This window comes from Opisthocomus hoazin, chromosome 1, assembly GCF_030867145.1.
Source record: "Opisthocomus hoazin isolate bOpiHoa1 chromosome 1, bOpiHoa1.hap1, whole genome shotgun sequence".
Lineage (NCBI taxonomy): Eukaryota > Metazoa > Chordata > Aves > Opisthocomiformes > Opisthocomidae > Opisthocomus > Opisthocomus hoazin.
In genome coordinates, this window is record NC_134414.1 from 64,358,710 (window position 1) to 64,379,253 (window position 20,544).

At 39.4% G+C, this 20,544-nt stretch overlaps 1 protein-coding gene across 1 annotated transcript in view; it reads left to right on the forward strand.

The window, feature by feature from the left end:
- The window catches only part of PCCA (propionyl-CoA carboxylase subunit alpha), a 300,689-nt gene that overhangs the window by 154,189 nt on the left and 125,956 nt on the right, over positions 1-20,544 (forward strand). Inside the window, exon 18 of the mRNA XM_075424221.1 lies at positions 4,788-4,890. Within this exon, the coding sequence (XP_075280336.1) occupies positions 4,788-4,890 (103 nt within the window). The remainder of the gene's footprint in view (positions 1-4,787; positions 4,891-20,544) is intronic.

The following is a 20,544-nucleotide window of genomic DNA, read 5'->3' on the forward strand; positions in this document are numbered from 1 at the left end:
GCATTCTCGTACCTCTGAGGGGGTTCCTGAGAAGATGAAGCCAAGCTCTTTAGTGCGTTGCACAGCAGCAGAGTGAGAGACAGTGGCCATAAATTGCAGATTTTCAAGACCTGACTGCACAAACCTCTGAGCAACCTGGTCTGAATTTGATGTTGAGATTGCTTGGTGGGGAGGGGAAGCTCACTGAATAAACTAGGGATCTCCCAAGGTCCCTTCAACCTCAGTCATTCCATGATTCTGTTATGAATGAAAGCGCTTTTTAGGTGAATTGAGACTGTAAATATGACTTTTAAATTTGGAGACTTTTGTAATTAATTGGAGGGGGGAATGCGTCTTCTCCTAGCTGTGGTGCTGTTAGAAGGGAGAGGATGGTTGCTGTTAATTCCATTCATCTTCTCCACACTGGAATCTAATCTTTGTCTTCATTTTATGAAGCTACTGGATTATAAAAATTGACTTAACAGATAGCTTACTTGACTTTCTTCTTTCTGACAGGTGAAGCCAAGAAACGTTTCTTGGTCTGTCACTAATCTCTTTATAATTCAAAATAGCAGAGGTTTCCTTTCTGTACGCTGTAGCATCTATCCTAGAAGTGGTCATGAGCTCTCTGAGAGACGTACTTCTTTGCTATTCTGAATGGTTTGAGATTGCATACACAGACAATATTGTCTGTTTTTTACCATGACCATCTCGGTGGAGCAAAGCTCTGCTGTGCTTCAGAAGAAATTAAAACCTCTAATAATACCCAAGTTTGTTTTGTGCCTCAGCCTTTTCATATACATGCCATCTGTAATGATCAACTTCAAAATCCATTGGGGAAAAACTTGGGCCAAAATAGAACCTAGAAATGATATAAACATTGCCTGCACTGGTATGGATCTGAATTATGCATTGTACTAGCTTACCCCTTTTGCTTTTAATTTTTATTCTTCCCAAGCAGAAAACAGTCACTTCTCAAGTATTAAGTAACAGACCCAGGCACATAACTAGGGCTTGTTTGTTTTGTGGTTTTGTTTTTTTTTTGCTGTAATTGATAGTAGGAAACACATTTCTAGGGCAAAATGCAAATGAGACTGTTATGGGAAAAATGACCTTTTATGTAATTTAATTTGAAGTTGGTTATGTAAAGTAATTGCATGAACCTTTTTGACTCAGCTTGGGGGATACTGGGATAATATTGATTTAAGCAATCATAACATCAGGGAAATGAGAGAGAGATACTTTTTCCTTGTCTTCCGACCGGGGTTCTGTCATTTAGTACTAATAGATGCGTACGGTCTAGTTTTAAATAATGTGAATAACAGCGCTCCCACTCCTTCAGTTGTGACTTTATAGCCATTAATCCTGTTTTATGTTGAGCTTATATAATTCATCTCAGTGATGACAGTGATAATGCAGAAGTGTATCTCAGGTTGAGCAGAGAGATCTGGGAGCTGGTTTACATTTTATGGTGGAGGTGAAATGTCTGTGTAGCCCAGGAGTCTGCAGTGATGAGAGCAGGAAAGAGCAATAGCAGAACTTCCCATGTTGGGAGCTGGACAACCTTTGCTCCTTACTCTTTTCACTCGCTATCAAGGCAGCACTTGGACCAGTGCCCCAGAAGTAGCCTTGTTGCTTTTCAGATCAATCTTCTGCATGGTGAACATGAAAGGCTGTGTTGTTATGTCTTTATTGATGGTGAATTAACTTATACCTCAAGAAATCCAACTGAAATCCTGAGAGGTGGCTTGTAAGGTAGAATAAGACGTGAAGTGAAACAAAGGTATCACTATCTGGCACATTTGTGTATTTCCAAATATAGTAATATAATTGAAAGTTTAACTTCAAAACTGTTTAAAATTCCGCTGAGCACAGCAGCAGAGCAAGAGCAGAAGGCAAGGGAAATGGGACTGGAGTTCAGAGAACTAAGGCAGTACTGACAGCAGTCTGTCTTGTATAATAAAGGTAAATTGCCATCCTTAGGAGGCAGCCTTTAATTAAGTTTCCGAGGTATGCCTCCAAAGTTATGCGAAGGACATTCTGTGGTAGGATTGTATCTTTCTTGCCAAAGACCAAAACCTAATTTTGGTATGTTCTTGTTAGCAGTTTATATTACCTCCTAGACTTAAGGAAATCAGTGCAAATATCCCAAATTGGGTACTACAGTCATGACTGGTTTTCTGCTTGCCACGTCTGTGCCACAACCAGTGCAAATAGTGACAAACAGAGGAAGCGGGTGAACATTTTTTTTCATCTTTGTGATAATGAAGAGGTGAATGTAACTCTTGATCGGTTGTTAACCTGTTTCAAATTACTGACCTTTGTCACTGTTTGGAGTTTGATTTTTATTGAAGACACAGGGAGAAAATAGTTTTTGCAGCACAGCAAGTGCAAAAGCAGTTATTGATTTCATCCAGGATGAAAGTCATGCAATAAAACCTTTAAATTGGGATCTTTCTAGTTTTAGCTTGTTCCTCTCTATGAGTTAATGGTACCTGTGTGTGTTGGAGCAGGCGAGAACATGTGGTTTTGGTCGCACAGACTTGTCATGGGTGTTAGGAAGGGTGACTGAAAAGCAAATGTTTTAGGGTGGGTTTCCTGATGTATCTTTAGCTGAGATATGTAAACAAATCACTAATTTTATATACAGTGAGTGTTTTGGAAATATGATCTTGGAGCTTCTTCACTGTGTGTAAACAGCTGTAAAACTGGCACATTTCAGAGCCAGATAGTTGATGTTATTGCATTGTATAATTATATAAGGCTTATATGTACACGTATATGTGTTTGTATATACCCATAAGTAGTACAGAAGTTCAGTGTTTTTTGACTTTGCTTTGCAATCAGTTTTTCTAGTAACTGGCAAAGGAAAGGTCAAGTTTGTTTCTCAAGCCAGTTCCTCAACCTTTCAACATTGGCATTTCTGCATACATTTGTTAAAGTAAAGACAGTTTCCATTTCAAGCCAGATAAAAAATAATAAACACTGAGTGAAGGAAGTTGCAGTAATCTTTAGCCAGAATATGTTAATATGGACTAAATTAAAAACAAATTGATGCAGATTTGCTGGCTTTTGTTGTTTTTAAATTTACATTTTTTTGGCCTGGGACAGCTTCTTTGTAGTGTTAACTGGAATGTAATGAGTGTGTGTCCATCACCGTGGCATGATTGTGTTGTGGAGGTGGACTCTAAGCAACCTCTTTACCTATCTGTGGTGGTGCTGGGTTGACGGTTGGACTTGACGATCTTAGAGGTCTTTTCCAACCTTAATGTTTCTATGATTCCAAGACTTCCTGTTGCAAAATTGTGCACATGCTACTGTAAAGTCTGCTGCAGTCCTTTTCAGAGGTCTCCATTCTGGGTTTTCTTGAGGATCGTGTTAGTCTTATTTTATGCTACCGACAGAAACTGTCACTCGCTAGTGACAGTACTGGGGAATGTGAATTAAATATTAATTCATGCGGTAGTGCTGAGGTGATGGGAGAGCGGAGATGTAGAAGGGAGCCAAGTAAGTGTTTCTCTGCTGCAGGACTGGAAGCATATGTGCCCCACTGGGAAGAGTTGCTCAGGGAGATACAGCCTTCCCCACCCCTTCCCCATCCCTGCATGGGAATCTGTGCTTGCCATGGATGATGGCATTTGCTGTGATACGTACACATAAAGCACTTTTTGAGAGCTGTGTTGTAACTGAGTTCAGCTAAGTCTTTCAGTCTTAACCTTTATCTTTTTTTTTAACTCTGTTTATTGCATTTTCCTCCCCTGTGGCTTTTGAAACACCCCTGCTTTCATCTGTACAAAATCTCTTCCCTGAGGATAACATTTGCCTCTTTTTCTCCATGACAACTCATCTTTGCTCTTCTTGTCCTCTTCCACGTCAGCTTAAACTTCCTGACGCTGCCTTATGGACTGACCACTTTACTTGTCCTTTTGCTACCTCTCGCATCAGTTTTGACTCTTCTACTTCTCTGGTGATGCCAGTCTTGGCCACCTAATTGCCAGCTTATACCGGATCTGGGTTATGCAGTTTCTGACCTAAAGGGGAGGAGGACAAAGTTTGTCGCTGTGCTCTGTCCTTTAGCCTGCTGAATGGACACCTGAATTCCTAATTAACCTTCACTTTCTGGAACAAGACCAGGCTGGGAGAAAAACCACTTCCAATCACCCTGGTTTGCACCTTTTTGTCCAAACCTTTACTAGCTTGCCTGCCTTCAGATGGTAGACTACTTTGAGCCGTTTTCTGCTTGTGAAGTGCCAAACATGACTCTGACTCCATTAGTCACAAATTAATGGTTACACAAATGGCACTAAATGACCCAGGGCTGACAAGCAGTTTTGTCCCCATTTATTTCCTGGGTTTATATTGTTGTGTTACCCCTTTTGCTTGGAAGATCTGTAGCCTTTGAAAGGTAAAGTACTGAGAAAGAATGCTGTATATTTTGAATACGTTCTAAAGTACAGATGGATTCCTTACCAGCATGAGGCACAATATGTCAACCAGTGACATTTTGGTAATGAAAACAAGATGCTGCAGCATCATTCAGTTTGTTTTATTCTTCAGTTGTCAAATTGTTTTTAACAGAGATACCAGTGTTAGCAGTAGGGCTGATCTGTATGAAAACATGCAGTTTAAACTCTGAAGCTCACAGCTACTGCTATGCTGAGCCTCAGCTTCATTTAGGGGAAAAAAAAGTAGGTTTCGTCTGTAAGGACTGAACAGTGTCTTCACTGGTAGTTGTTACTTTTTGTGTCTGTGTTGGTCTGTGATATCTAATTTTTTTTTTTTTTTGTTAACTGCTTTCTGAAAACTAGGGCACAAGTTGACAGATCTTGAAAGAAGAGAACTACTGGCAACAGCAGCGTCTTTGTATGTGGCTGAACAACTGAGATCACAGCGATTTCTAGGGACTCCAAGGTAAGTTTGTTTCTAGGAACTCAGCTGTGCTGATGCGTTTTGTTAAAGGCATCTTCTCACGCACGAGAGACACTGGTGAGAAACTGCATGGTTTCTTAATATAGTCTGTTTTTTCTAAATTCAAATGAGCTGTGGCTTACATTTCCCTACTCACACAAGTCATATGTGATTATTTTTATTCTACATATTAGGAAACTAATAGGCACAAAAATGTGTTACAAGCCAGTACAGTAATTAATGCACATCAGGAGTTTCATTAATGCAAAATGTTGCTGCATTAGTAACTAACCACAAATTGAGCATCACAAATTTCCCATGTGCCCGTTTGAAGCGATCTAAGCACTTTGGGATAATATGAATATTCAGCTACAGAGCTTTAAAATATTGTGGATTCATGAGTAATTTGCTACCTGGATGAAGAACCTTAATAGTTTAGGGTCTAATTCTGGAAACACTTTCTGACTGGTAAATACTGGAAGGGTCAGCGCTTTGCTTTAAGTATGATTTTTGGTGCTTTTTTCCCCCACTACCTCATTCTTTTGGATAGTAGCTGCTAGTAACCTAGGTAGCACTGTTAATTGGCCAGCCATTGCAGTAGCTTGTGTCAAAATACTAATTAACTTTGGCTTTTTGGAACAGTATGTTTTTTTCCTCCAATGTTTCTAGCTTTTGTTGTCCTCTGGCCCATCACTGTCAATGCCTTGAGACCTTCTGTTAGAACAACTGAATTTGTGAAACTTGCTTGGGCAGTTGGTGTTTGCAGCGGTTGCATACAGGGGATCCTAACTTCAGCATGACTCCTGTTCCTTGCCTCACATGCTTTAGTGTAGATGTGTGCGTGTTTGTGTGAGAGGGAAGTCAGAATGCAGGATAGACATTATTCACATTCCATGCCAGTGGTTTGACAGTGTATTCTATTACTGATTTTACAGTGGTCAGGAATAAATCAAATGTGGTTTCAAGAAGTCTTCATTTTTATTTGTACCCACAAAGATAAATAGTACCATATGGTGTTAAGAAAAAAAAAAAAAGAGACACTTGGGCAAGCATAACGGCTTTATAATATATAGCATATGTAGGGCTAGGTCATTGCTTGCCTTATGCACCTACAGGGGAAAGTAAAGCACCTTTTTATTTCCTTCCATGAATTATATCCTCCATAGCAAATGGCATAAGGAGAAGAACAGACACTTGGAGGCCACTGTTCCCTAAATAAAAGATGAATGAGGGAAAACGAGGAGGAGCCTTGACTGAATTTTTTACTGGCCAGCATAGGAAGTAGTCTGGTACTGCTACAGAGAAGTAATGGATTACTTTATACTTGGAGCAAGGATAGGAATTGTTGATTAAGTAGTGATTCTCAAACTGCTATTGCATTCCCTGGTCTGATATGAAATGTTTTTCTCCGGCCTGTAAAATGTTCTTACTTGCTAAAAAGAAAAGAAAAGGAGTCAAATTTTTGAAGACTCTTTTAATGTTTTCTTTCTACTGCAAGTATTTTCTTTCAGTACTAGGTGTCTATGTATCTTAATAGAAAACACATATAAAACTGCATTAACTGACATGTGAAATACGTAAACAAAGTGTTACATTGAGCAGTCAGGCATGGTCATCCATCTCTTTTTGTGCGGCATCAGGCAAAGAAATTCACCCTTGCTTTGAAAAAAAGTAGCTTATTTTTTGAGTCTTAGCCCAACTCCTTCTCATGTATTCCTCCACCATGGGCAGAGAAGGCAGCAGAGTCTGACCACCTGAAGTTTGTAAGACTAGATTAAGGTCTGATTTTTTTCAGATTTTAAATGGTGAAGCTAACAAATCTTTTCAGTACACGGAAAGACCACTTTCTCATGCCATGATGGGGTGTACTTATGTTCAGCTCAGCTTTCAGAGGATGGTCTTTTCTGTCTGTTGAGGCATATGCAGATCTGGAATGAATCCTGCAGAACTTGAGCCTAAACATTTTCTCCAAGTGGTGGCTGAGTGTGGTTCTTACTGAATAGGTCATGGTTTTAATGCACATATATTGTTAGATCTACTTGTTTTAATGATAGTAAACCTGCCTGTTTGAGGCCAAGTAAGGACAAGGTAGTGCAAAAAAGCTTACTGCTAAGTAACTTCTGAAGAAAACTAAACCTGATGATGATAGCCTTTCCCCAAAATCGTGCAGCTCCTTCAGAAGAAAAGTCAAAGAAGCAACGTGAGGTCAAAGGACTGCATAGTGTCCTGGACAGTATTCTCCATTCCTTAGAGCAGCCAGTGGACTCCCTCTAGAGGGGACTGAGGACTGTGGAGCGTACAATTTACTGCAGTCCCATCAAGGATCCTTTACGGCATGTCCTTAACTTACCCAAACTGCATCTGACTTGTTTCTGAAGGTGTTCCATCTCACGGGTACTTTTTAGGGAGCAGGATTGTGGCGATAGAAAGCACATCTTTATTGATATGACTGCAATCTGATTGAAAAATATTGGTAAACAAAAAGTGTAGAGTATGAACCTGTGCTACTGGCAACAAATCAAAAAGGCCAGTTGTAATCTTGGATGCAGTTCATTGTGGCAGAACTGAGCGTTTGGATTCTGTGTGGATTTTAAATCCGTGTTGGAGGATGTAAGCGGATTAGACAGACTGCATGGTCCAAAGTTGATCCATAACAGTCTCCTAATGGTTTGGAAAAGTACGTCAACATGTTGATCATCATCTTCAAAATTTCAGCTCTCTGGCACTATTTATTTTGACAGCATTTTTTTCTTTTTACATGCACTGAAAGCAACTGAGGATTTTTTGCATAAGGAATTGCACTGAAAAGTAGTAGCGTTTTGAAATCATGCGTTATTTCTTCTGAACTTGTCACAGCTGCCAAATAGACGGTTTTCTGCTGAACTTGAGTTATATGCTTATCTTTGGTTTTGGTTTGTTTTCTTTTCCCTTTTGGGAGGCATATTTATAATATGCATTCTTTTCACAACTGCAGGGGTATTCTGGGTTCCCTTTTTTCTGCCATGATTTATTCAGCCTGAGCTCAGGATTGTTATTGTAGTCAGATAGAAAGAGCCATGCTTGGAAGTCTTCACAGAAGCTCCACCTTTCACTAGCAGGGCTTCTGAGACTGTAATCAGATGAAATGCAGCTGAGCCAGATTAAGGAATCATTGTCCCAGCCTGCTCCTCTCTTGGTCTCTGACTTTTTCCTACTCCTCCCCCAGGTATGCAGGCGTGATTTTGTGTATAATTACTTTCTGCCCTGGTAGAAAGAGTACTCTGATACTCTACTCTAAAATGGACCCGTATTAGCATAGAAACAGTTTAGTAATACTTTAGGTTAGATCATTCTGACAGAACCAGGTTAAGTGCTCATGACAAGTGAAATTATTCTGGAAGAACTACAAGAGTGGGAATGTGTAGCAAGGAGGAAAAGGTGAGCAGAGGATGACTCATAAAAGGGAGTCAGAGGTGGACCTTGGCTCTGTGCTACAGATCAGGCTAGTAGCAGCATTATGAGAGGGGTTCTTCTCCACAGTCAATGATATTTGCAGGGGTGTGACTGGAAAAATAGGTATTTTGCTGTCCCTCGGGTGACTGAATCATCAACTGTAAGGTTCTTGCTGGAATGTGTGCTGATGATCTGTGAGCTATTGCCTCATTAGGATCAAACACCCAACTTTCTTCTCTTCAATTAGATACGACCCCTGTAGTGGGAGTCTTTGTTGCAGTAGTTTGCATGGCACTGAGGTTAATACAGGCCACAAGCTGAAGGCTGGTTTGGGTTTCCTGTGTTAGAATAAATTGCATTATGGTTTGGGTGGAGCACCCACAGGTGAGTTTCCACTGTGTGCCCTGCTATGTGCCCTTGGCCTTACCAACAGTCACCTAGGGTTAATTTGCCAACCGTTAGCTAGAGCAGCTGCTGGAGACCTGTGCATGCGCAGAGTTACAGGAATACAGATATTTAATTGCATAACAAATGTAAATGTTTAGAGCATTATCTGTGTTTTTTTTGTTTGTTCTTTTTTTTAGTTCAACTGCTTGTTATTTAATCAGTTTTCTTGGGAAAAAGGTTGTTGTGGGGTGGTTTGGGTTTTTTTTTTTGAGGGGGGGGAAGGAGGAGTGAAAGATGATTAGCTAAAGAAAATGCTCGGTATTTTGTGCGCCATATACTAATGTGGGTATTTCACTGTGATATCCAGATAATAGGGGCACATGTTTCCTGCAGGAAGGAGCCATGAATGATTGATGATTGTTTCATTGTTCAGCTTTAAGTTACTTTACCTAGGACTTTTCCTACTTATTCCATAGTCCAGTTTATTGTGAAACTGGTGCCACCCACAGCTGCTGAACAGATTTACAGCATCTAGTAAAATCCCAAGGTCTTCTAGACAGAACTCGGTCTTGTTTCAAGTGGAAACATATTTTGGCTGAAGTGGATCCAGCTTATTTTACGTCTGTTTGATGTAGTTAGCCTTTGAGACCAAAAATGATGTTGTACAGTTGAATCTTCACATTTTGGCTTCAGACTTGTTTTCATTAGTGGGTTGGGAGGGGAATAGGAGAGTGACTCTCCAGGTGTGGCTACATCATGCTATCTCATGGGTCTACTAATGTGATGTTTATACTTCTAAACCCAATTGCCTACAGCACTTCCTATGCGTTGCTTGTGTTGGCTGCTAAGTGTATTTTCCTAATTTTTCTATGGGTTTTACCCTTTCATCATTTATGACTTGGAAAAAACCAGTGAGGCTGCATGCCCCTATTACCTGATACTACATGTGAAAAGATGGTAACACATTGGAAAATATTTTATATTGCTAGCAAAAAACCTGAAGTTTTTTCTTGCTCGTGTGTTTAATATAAAAGACTGGGATTAGGGAGTCTTCAGTTAAACTCCTAACTGTTCTTGTGGGACCTTAGAGAAGTCAGTTGGATTGGGTCTCAGTTTACAAAGAGACAAAATGGCCTTAATACTTTACTACATTATTGAGGTTTTGTAAATATTTATCGACATGTATAAAGTATTTTGAGACCTAAGATGGATGATGCTTTCTATCCATAAATTAATACCTTCACAGGAAGGGTAAGTGCATACTAAGAAATTACATATAAAATACAAGTAAGTTTTTGTGAAGTTCTGAAATAGCTGGGCTGAACTTTCATATGCTTCAAAATTCTGAAAATTGAGGGGTCCAGTGCAGTGGACCTAACGTGACTGGTGAAGTGCAAGAACAGAAATGGGTATATTTAGCTTTTTATTTAGTGAATAGTTGTAGGTTCATGTCTAGGTTGATTTGGTACCAATATATTGACGTAAATCCTCAGGCAGGCTTAGCAATGACGGGTCGGATGCTTGCTTTGCCTTGCCGTTGCATGATTAGGACAGCGAGGGAACTGCTCAGAGCGCAGCGGAGCCCCACACCTCTCAGGCATGCTTGCTTTCACATAGACTACACCTCTTACCCTGCTGGAATCTGGGATGGAGCCAGCTCTTTGCCAGCCTAGGGCTTCCCCATATGGAAGGATGGTCAGCTGCCCAACAGGAGAGCTTTCTGGCACTCCTGCGCTGCTGGAGCAGCACAAAATAAGGTTATGTTACATTAATTTTAAGAAGGAGGAAGATGATGTCAGGAAAATTCACTGGAGTCATCCAACCTGGCGAAAGAGGGAGAGTTTTTTCTTGCAGCAGTCACAGACACCGCTGAATGGTATCAATTGCATTACGTGATTTTTATTCTCCTCCCTCCCCAGAGCCGCAGTAATAACGTGAACGGTTATTGCAAGTGCAGCTAAATATTTATACTTTGCATTACCCTACAAATACACTCTAGTGTGATATAAAGATAAAACACTTTGTTTTCGTTTGGTAAGGATGACTAAGTCCGGCCCACTTGTGGCTTTCTTCATTTCCTCGCTTTGGAGTTACGCAGTCATCCTTAGCTCGTGCAAACAACACTGCCTGATCCTTACTGTTCTGGTCCCCTGGTCAACAAGTCAAGCATTCTTTTCGTGATTTACTGTTATGCCTTTAAAAGTCCTCCATATGTTTATGTAACTGCTGCAGCTTCAGACCGTTATTTCACTGTGTGTTTTTTTCTTTCCCTGTAGGCTGGCAAGGTACAAGACTGTTCTCCCTTTTTTTGTGTGGTATCTCTGTCTATAATGGGCTCTTCTGATTGTGACAACCCTCTCTTGTCTCCTTAGGTGTTACTTAATGTTGTTCTTTTGACCTCTCATAAATAATTACTTTTTTTTTTGTAATCTTGCTTCATCACTGCTAAACCAGCTGCCCTATGAAATATTCTACCTGTCTTGAAAATCTGGTATTATTTACCCTTCTACATTGTTCAGTTGCTTATTACAGAAAAAGGATTATATGTGCTAAAGACAAACAAGTAGATGCAAATACATGAAACAGGTATTTCTGGCCAGTGGAAATGAACTTTTATGTAAAATACAAAAGCTGAAATGGGACATTTCAAGGTAGCATTTATGACTTTCTACAGAATGCATGTGTGAATTTTTCTTTGATTGGATTATATGAATGGAATCAGAATTGATAAAATAGGTAATATATGGTATTTATATAGTCATTTGAAAGCAGAGCAGTCATTCTGTATGATTCGTGAACATGAATTCCAGAAACAGAATGGTCTGTTATGGGAAACTTTCAGAGCCTGTCATCCCCAAGTCATTTGTAGGGATAAAGGTGTCCTGGGCACTCAGGAATCCACGCTTGCTCAATCTTTAGAGTTGATAATCATCATGAAATCATTATGAAGATAATCATTATGAAAAGTTGGAACCTCCCCGAGCGTCTCTTGGGAAGATCCCCAGAGCAGTGGCACGCAGCTTGCAGAGGTGATTGCTGGTGGGAAAGCCGTTCACCAAAGCAAATAGACCTGGCAAAGTCCCTAGATGAATTTTTTATTTTCACCATGTCTGCTGAGAAAAGCAGCTGCTGTAGGAGCTTTATAGCTTCTGTGGGTATTGTTCACGCAATGTTGAAACTTGAATTTATGTAGTGTGCACGTGTTTTCTGTTGTGCTGCCATGTTCCTGGCCCTTTTCAGTCGTGAATCTGGCCCTTTTCTCTTCTATGCTTTGCTTGTGACCTCTTCCTCTGCAAGATCCTCTCTTTACCGCAAGACCTCTTTCTCTTTACTTTGATTTCTTTTATAAGCCCAGCAGTTCTTTCCTCTCATGCGGGTTTACACCTCCTAAACCTGATCTTTAATGTTTGTCTGTGTGTAAAAAGCGTATGCATGAAACCAGAGAACTAGCAAGGTGCGTGCTAATCAGTGTGTGCTCCCTGGTCATTTTACAGCTATTTTTAGCATCGTTTTTGCTCTCCAACATCTGTTTGTTTTATCTGGAGTTTTGAAGAGCAGAAAGGAAGTATTGGAGGATATTATGGAAGGGCAAAGTTTGAGGGTTTCTGAGCTCAGTACATGCATGTGTGACTGTGTTCACATGAGAAGATCTATTGATGTTTCTTTCCTAAGATTATTAACATATAAAGGACAAGCACGAACATCAGAAGAACATTACCTTGGGAAGTTCCTTGGGGCGCTGGCTGTGTCCTGCTGTTTGTTTGGGTAGTGTACAGCTTATTCTGGATGCTGTTGCTGTAGAAATGTTATCAACAAAGTAATACGGGAAGAAAAAGTCTCTCATTCAATATTGTCTGCATACTTTTACGTGTATGTGTCGTGATTTGTCCATTCGTTAGTATGCTTGCTTCATGCATGGTTCACAAAGGCTGTAGTTAAATATAAGATATTGATTGAAGGGATAGATAATTCATTTATACCTTTGTTATTGAGTATTACAATTTTCAACCGTTTCTTTTTCCTTTGATTCAACTGCGAAAGTGGGATGGGACACAGAATGGCCCCATTATTGTAGGAGTATTTCTCTGTTCCCTGCAATGATTCCAAAAGCTCTTGCACACTTCATCAGTATTATTGTAATTCTTTGGCTGCAGGATATTTGGCAGCTGTTGCACCCCACTGGCAAATCCTATTCAGACTTCACTTCCATTCACCATTGCCATTGGAGAATTGATTTCTCTCTCCTCTGCTCTAACCTTTCCCAATTCATTTTGGATTGTTCAATGTGAAACATTTTAATTTCATATCATACAGCCATTCAGCTCACAATCCTTTTTTAACCTGTCACCAGGGTAACAGCATAGCATGCTTTCTCTAGGCAATCAAGTTTTTATTTCACATGCTTAATGTTGCATTAAATGTTTGCATTTTGTTTAACCCTCTTAAATACTTTGAACTGGGGATATATTTTGCAGGGTAATGAAGTCTCTGATTTCAGTGTTAAGTCTTCACAGAAATTGCCTTACTTAAAATAAAAAATAAGAAATCAGAAGATGAATACTGTAATGAGAAGATTATTAATAAAATCCCAAATGGCCGAATGAGGCAAGCATCCATAGAAGAGCAAAAATATTTTTCTCCTGGAAAAACCTTCCAGAAGCTGTTATCATAATCTTTAGACCTACACTTTAGGATTACTTTTACCTGCAAGTGCTTGTAATCAAATTAATGCAAATATAGGATTAACCATGCAATAACATGACTTTAAGTAGTGAAATGTCTGGCCTATACCTGTCAACCTGCTTCAGACTGCTTGCCAGATGTGTGTGTGGAACTATAAGCTGAATAGCAAGTGATTTATATGCATAAAAATTAGAATTTAATGGGATGATGCAATTGATTAAAGAAACATGGAATTTTTAAGTGTCTGGTTTTCCTGTACATGCAAACCATCATGGCATGAACAACAGGCTATATTCATTTTATTGGAAATGAGAATAATAATGAATTTAGAGTATGTTATCATAGATGATTACAAACATAAAGTGAAGTGAACATTTTCATATCTAAGAAAGCATTGATGTCATATAACTGTGACCTGACAGAGCAGAGCAAGTCCTGCTTGTCTTAGTAAAGGAATAGGACCAGCTAGGTTTGCACCCACCTGTTTAGCTGAAATTTTTAAAAAGTCTGTAATAGAGGTCCTTAATGTACCCCAAATTTCATATCCTTTGTCTGTAACTATTATTAGAGGTGTGGTGTTAAAGGCTGTCATGTTCTGTGCTCAATTATATAGGTATAAAAGGTGTGGTGGAAAAAAAAATTTAGTTTTAACATAAATGAAACTTAAGAATGCAGCATTACAAATAAGCCCAGACTTTGCTCATTTATAATTAAAGAAATACACTATAATGAAAGCACTAATAATATGCATTTTAACACTTCAGAATACTAATTTTACAAAGCTTCTCATCTGCAATATAGATCATACATATGTAGCATTGCTTAAAAAAAAAAACCCGGATGCAGAATATTCGCATTACTGTACTAGCTGGAGTGTTTGGTTTTGCATTTGATACAGCTCTTCTTGAGGAGTCAACTGCTTATGATAGATCAGACCGGTAGAGTTGACTTTGTTAGAATTTTTCTTTCAGTGGCATATAGCTAACTATGCAAGGAGAGAAATGCAGTTTCTTCTATTAATTTCCAAGCTTTCTGTCCAGGTTCCTTTTCTCCCAAGTTGTACTGTAAGCTACCAAATAGTGTTACCTGCCAAAAGAGGTTTTGCAGTGTTTTGTTACTGAATTTTGCCAAAAGGAGCCAAACATATGGTAACAGTTAATTTATTGGAGGTTCTAACCTCAGGGGAACGCTTACAGAGAGCATATTAGCTTTTTATCTAACATATTTTAAATAAAAGAGCTGTTGGCTTGACATTTGATATGCCGCTATAGAAGCTGACCTTCAGTGCAGTTATGTTCAATTCAGTCTTGTTTAAGGATAAAAGTGTAAACATAGAGGATTGAGCTAAGGCTTCTTCCTTTTCAGCTTTTAGAGAGGCAGGTCACTCCTGCATAGTTTTAGAGTGTGTGTGTGTAAGTGAAAATATTGAAGAAACATTTTCACAAGAAAAATGAGTCCTGCCTTTCTCTCTGAAGTCTTGGAGAGCTTTTTTTTTCACTTTCTTGAGAAGACGTTTCCTGGTACATGCTTTACCAAGTGATAATTAAAAAAAAAGAACATTTTTCATTTCTTTAGGTGTAAGACCACAGGCCCATTTGTTGCTCTGTGACAAAGTAGATTTCTCTGATTCTAATGGGAGAAGTATTTGAGAAGAAACATTGCTAATTGTGCTGCTGTTCCCTGTCTTACAGTTGAATCTCATGTCTGAGATTTGCGCGACTGAAAATCAGTGATCTGCTACCTGCATTTCAGGTAGCGCTCTTTGTTCTGCCTTAGATGTTGTATATTTTTGTCCTCATAACTGGTGGTGGTGTGAATCTTAAAGGAAAAACTACATGGGTATGTCCTCATATTTCAGATGGGATGCTTGAGATAGATGGTGCCCTGAATAAATAATATTATTTTTGTTGGCTCATATTAAGTATTCAAAGGCCTGGATCTTTTTCGCTGAATCTGTGCTGAGACTGCTCAGATGACTTTTCCTTTTGTGATTATGGACGATTCTTTAATATCTTTCACAGACCATTCTTTAGTGGTTTGCTTGTCCCTGTAATTAGATGTGGTGCTTGGAGTTTGTTTTGGCTGTGGCTTCCCTTTAACGTGTATCTTCAAAGCCCATAGTGTGAGAAAGACTGGGCAGGAAAGAACGGCACAGGACCTGGTCTTTTTGAAACCAGGGATGTTTACCCGTTGACTTAGAAAGGAGATGATGACAGTCTTCATCCTGTCTCTCTGTGGTGCTTAGTAAAATTAGTCTTGTTGCAGTCAGTAGCGCGATGATACCAATAATTTATTTGCCTATTAAATTCCAGATTGAAAAAGCCCCTCCAAAAATCTGGGATATTTGTTGAATTGTGTCCTGCCTAGGCTTTAAGCTTCTGTCTTTACCCCAGTGTTGTGGTATGCGTTTGTGAGGCCTCTCTCTCCACCGTGGGGGGTGATCTGATACACCTCGGTCACACCGTAACAATTTTCTCCAGGCCCTCCTGCCCATTTTTCTACCAGACATTGAGATTTAAAGCAGGTCCTCATCTGGCTGCTCCCAGCCCTTAATGTCCTTCGACGAGGGAGACACCATAAACCAGCAGCTTTTCTCTGTTCGTTTCCTTGAACTGATGGGAGCATTTCTCTTCTAAATCCTACATTTCCCCCCCCCACACCTGCAGTAAATCCTTTTTTCTTGTTACTCAGATCCTCAGGCAAATCACAATCATTTTAAGATGTTTACTAACATGAAGTCCACCATATTCCTCTATTAGCTGTGATTTTTCCACTCTTTGATCTTGGACATTGTATGTCTGCCTGTACTACAGGCTTCCTTTTCCGAAGTCTTAACACGTATTTTAAGTGAACCCTTCTGAGTGAATACAGTGAATCTCTGTTCCAGCGATTTCCAGAATCCTGGTAGTCTTATGGCCATTTAAGCTTCAGTCTCCTTACATTGGACATTGCAGCACCATTCCGCAGCTCTCTCCAACTTCCTCAGCTTTCAGTCATTCGTATGTGTCTTCCCAGAAGGAAGGGTAGTGAGAGCTGATAGCATGTTGCTGTTTCACAGTTTAAAAAAGTTACACTGCTGTGAGAAATTATTGTGTTCACAGCCCTGAAAGGGTGGAACACAACTCTTCAGGGATGGGGCCAGCTTGTCTCACGCAGGAAGGCCCAGAAGGGTCTGCAGTCATTTCCATTTTAGAGAAATTATGTTGGGTACAGGTGAGGAGATACTGGACTTTGAGGGAACATGGGTGTCATCGTATGTGGATTCCCTCAGCTGGAGGGAACTGTTGGTGCAACAGTTTTATTTTAGATTTTCTGTTCAAAATGTGTCTATTTTTGCTGTATCAGAAAAAACAGCCTTGGTGTGCTTTTTGAACATCCTCTTGACCACAAACAAATTGTTTGCTGACAGTTGTTTATACAAGAGGAACATTCATAGAAAAATACAGTTTTACGTATTAGCTTACTAAAAAAAGAGGAACAATGCCATCTTTTTAAACAATATGTGTAGTCATATTCATTAAGTAATAATTGGATGTGTAAGAAATAATGTTTAAAGGAAATGTGTTTTCTATAGCATATAAAAATGTACCTATATGGCACGTTATATAAAAGTCATGTTATTTGTATATATTGTGTGTGCATGTGAAAAATGTTTTCTATTTAGGAAATTTATTTCTTTGCTTTATGAATTCCTGAACTGCTTTGATTACTGCTAATTGTCTTGGTGAAAGGCAAGGAAGGAGAAGGAACTTCAGTTAAGTGCATTGTAGAAGTGTGACTAGATTCTTGTACTGTTCTTATACCTTATTTAACTATCCACTGATGATAGTTGAATATTGAACTAGATGGATAAGTAGGCCACCCAGTATGGCCATTTTTATGTTCCCATGCTAGATTGATCGTGCTCCTCCCAAAATAAGCAGAAGGAAATCTAAGAAGATGCCCCACTTTGTGTGAAACTTTGTGTGCAGTCATGTCACTGCCGCTGCTTGGGTCCATCCTACCTCCACAGCCTGGCTTCTCTACTTCAACTGTAGGCAGCAGAAAGCTGCGTGGGCAAGTCTCTTCTGTTAATACTGAGCATGAGGCACTAGCTGTTAAAATGTTTTGTCCTTCACAATCAGTCCTAGTTTAAACAATTTCTTGTGAAATTCTTTCTTTCATGTCTGATACACGTAACTTTAGCTAAGTAGGAAACCGACACACAATTTTTTTTCTTATTCTCTTTACTTGTGAGACCATAGTATGAACAATAGCAGGTGTCCTATTAGAAGGATGAAAATGTATGGAGAGCAATAGAGTTTTATCTTCTTTTGAATGCATATGACTTTGTTAAACAACAATTTGAGCCTTGGTTTCTGCGGCCCAGATTCATAGTACCTAAGTAATGTAGTAAGTACAGGTTAGCGTCACCTAAAGATAGTTCAGCCCATCTAAGGTCTAACTCATGGTGGAGGGGTACCTTTCTCTTTCTGTTAGTTATAAAGGGAAAAGATGGTTAATATCAGGTGATGAAAGCTCAGTGGTGTGAACTCCTGGCGTCGCAGTGCAGTAGAAGATGTATTGAAGGTGGTGCGAGTCACTGGAGTTTTGCTGTGTGCTTTAATTTTCTAGGCATGAAGAATTAGTACTTATGGAAGATACGCATGTTTTATGTTATCTGATATAATTTTTAATGAACTCTTGGGGTTTTTCTCATCTGCAATTTTTTTCTCTTTAACTTAACAGAATTAGTGGCATTAATTTGTTTCATAGGAATCTAGTGCAGAAGAAATAGAGAACAAAGCTTTGGAATCTGTGAAATCTACCACATTTTTCACGTTAGGGAGAGGAAGTAGCTGTCACATTGCCTGTTGGAAACTGGCTTGAGTACCTCTAGCCAAATGCTCTAATTGCATTCGGCTGTGTTTTGGTAGGTACATCGTTGATATTGTGCTGTCACCCAGCACTAGATCATGTGTATGCAGTAAAGAAGCATCTTTTTGAAAAGCTAGCTGCTGTCTAGAAAAATAGGCTGTTGGAAATTAACCACTGTTCTTGTTCTTGGCCAGCTTCTGTTTCTTATACTATGGCATATAGGATGGGTAGTAAGGAAAAATCTGACCATCCTTTTCTGGGAGTCTGTGCCATCCTGAATGTGCATTCTATGTATGTCCTGAATTAAGTCTCAAAGGAGAAGTCACAACAGAACACAAATGATCAGTACAGCTGTATTGCAAAACTTACTGGCATGAGATCGTTAAGCTCTTGGATGTACTCTTTGGTTCTGCTGCAACCAAGTTTGCAGGAGATAGTGAGCTCTTACAATACTCTGGAACCCTGCTGAAGTCTGGTGCAAGCATTGTGTTTTCCAAGATGCACAAAAGAACTGAGTAGAATTCTGTTCTAAATAGTGACCTTTGGCATATTGCATATGTGACAGGCTTCAGAGAGACCAAGTCAAATCATTGATACTACAAAATATGACAGAAAGAAAATCATTCCATACTTGTAGCAAGGTAATCTGGTCAGTTCTGAGGGGACTGGCACATTGAAAGGGGACTGTAGTAAGTCTTAGGTGAGAGACCTAAATGAAACTATTAAACACAAGAAATGTAGTGTTCATTACATAGTTCTTAACAGTAACAACCTCAAAAAGGTATTTGGAGGTGGTGTTCTAGAAGAAGGTATTTTCAGTTTGGCTCTAAGACAGTTTGTTGCAGGTTTTTTTATTAGGTTAATATAGTTTAGAATTCTTCATTAGTTTGCACAGTGTGTTCCCTGTGGGCCTTGAAGAAGGCTGGTGTTCTTACTCCCAGTGCCATTGCCAGATTTCCTCAGGGGTTGCCTTCTTCTGATGTCTTGCCTTTTTCCTTGACTGTAGTAGTTGTGTCTCACTCCTGATCTGGTTCTTGATTTGGTAAGTTGAGCTGGTGCTGACAGGTTTCATTGTATTGGGTCATATAAACTTTATTCTTTGAAGAAATGCTGCATTTCAGTCAGATGTTACTGCCTTTAATGGTGAATGTGACAGTCTGTGGGTGCAGATGTATATCTCTGAAGATGGAAGAGATGGGTTAATGTGTTTTTTGGGGATTAACCTTGTAAATTACTGATAGAGAAATGATGATGTGTTCAAGAAGATACATAACAGACTAGAGACAGTGCTGGAATATCAGACTGAGGTTTCTTCAAAATCAAAGTTTTAAATTTGATTCTGATATATGTATTTTTTTCCTCCAAGTTGGCAGAATGATTTTTCAAATGTGCCCCACTGTACAGTATTCTCATGGCTTTCAGCTGAGAGGAGCTGGCGGGTGCTAAGCAATTCTTAACATAACTCTTCTTTACTGGGGCAACTAAACAGGGGGTTTTGAGCCTGAATTTAAGTATCAGGTTTTCATTCACGTGTTAAGCTATGGCCCAGTATTGAAACTAAATACTGAGCTTACAGTTTTGAGGGAGTGCAATTGCAGAAATTGTCATTAAGGTCAAAATCTCTTTATGTGAATGAAAGATTCTTCAGTATTTAATCTGTCTGTCATTAGAGTGTGTACCAGTTCAAGTGGATTTCTAGTTCATGATGAGGCATTGATACTCTCACTGCATGTATTTGACTTTGATTGATTCTAGTCCAGTGCTGTGCACTGAATGCCCATTTGTGACTGGAGTGTGCTGGGTGCGTTTCTAGAGCCTGGCTTCTGTCTTTCTTGGATCAGACAGGAACCTGATTCCCATGTCCTGAGACTGTTCTGCAACATGATCCAAAGCAGGGTAAGCGTGGGTCATCGGGCTAATTTGCATTGAGAACTACTCCCGATCTGAACTAAAACACTGATGTTCTCACACCCACTGTATGTTGTCTTGATTACTTTGAGATATCGAACTCTCCAGAACTTCTACTGAAAAAGTGGGTGAGTAACCGAAATTCTAAATTCTGACAAAAGCGAGGATGGATTAAAGCAGCAAATGTCTTTTGAATTTAGCAGCGGTTAGTGGCAATTTAGTTCGAGATCAGTAGGCTATGAGTCAAGCAGATTTTGCTACTGGGATGAGTTGAGCAAGCCTAACATGGAATTTGCCTGGATGTTTCAAAAAGTAATGGAGTATGGAAAGTTGTCTTATGTGTAGATACAAAACTGAATGACTATCACCTTATCAAACTTATCAGTAGGT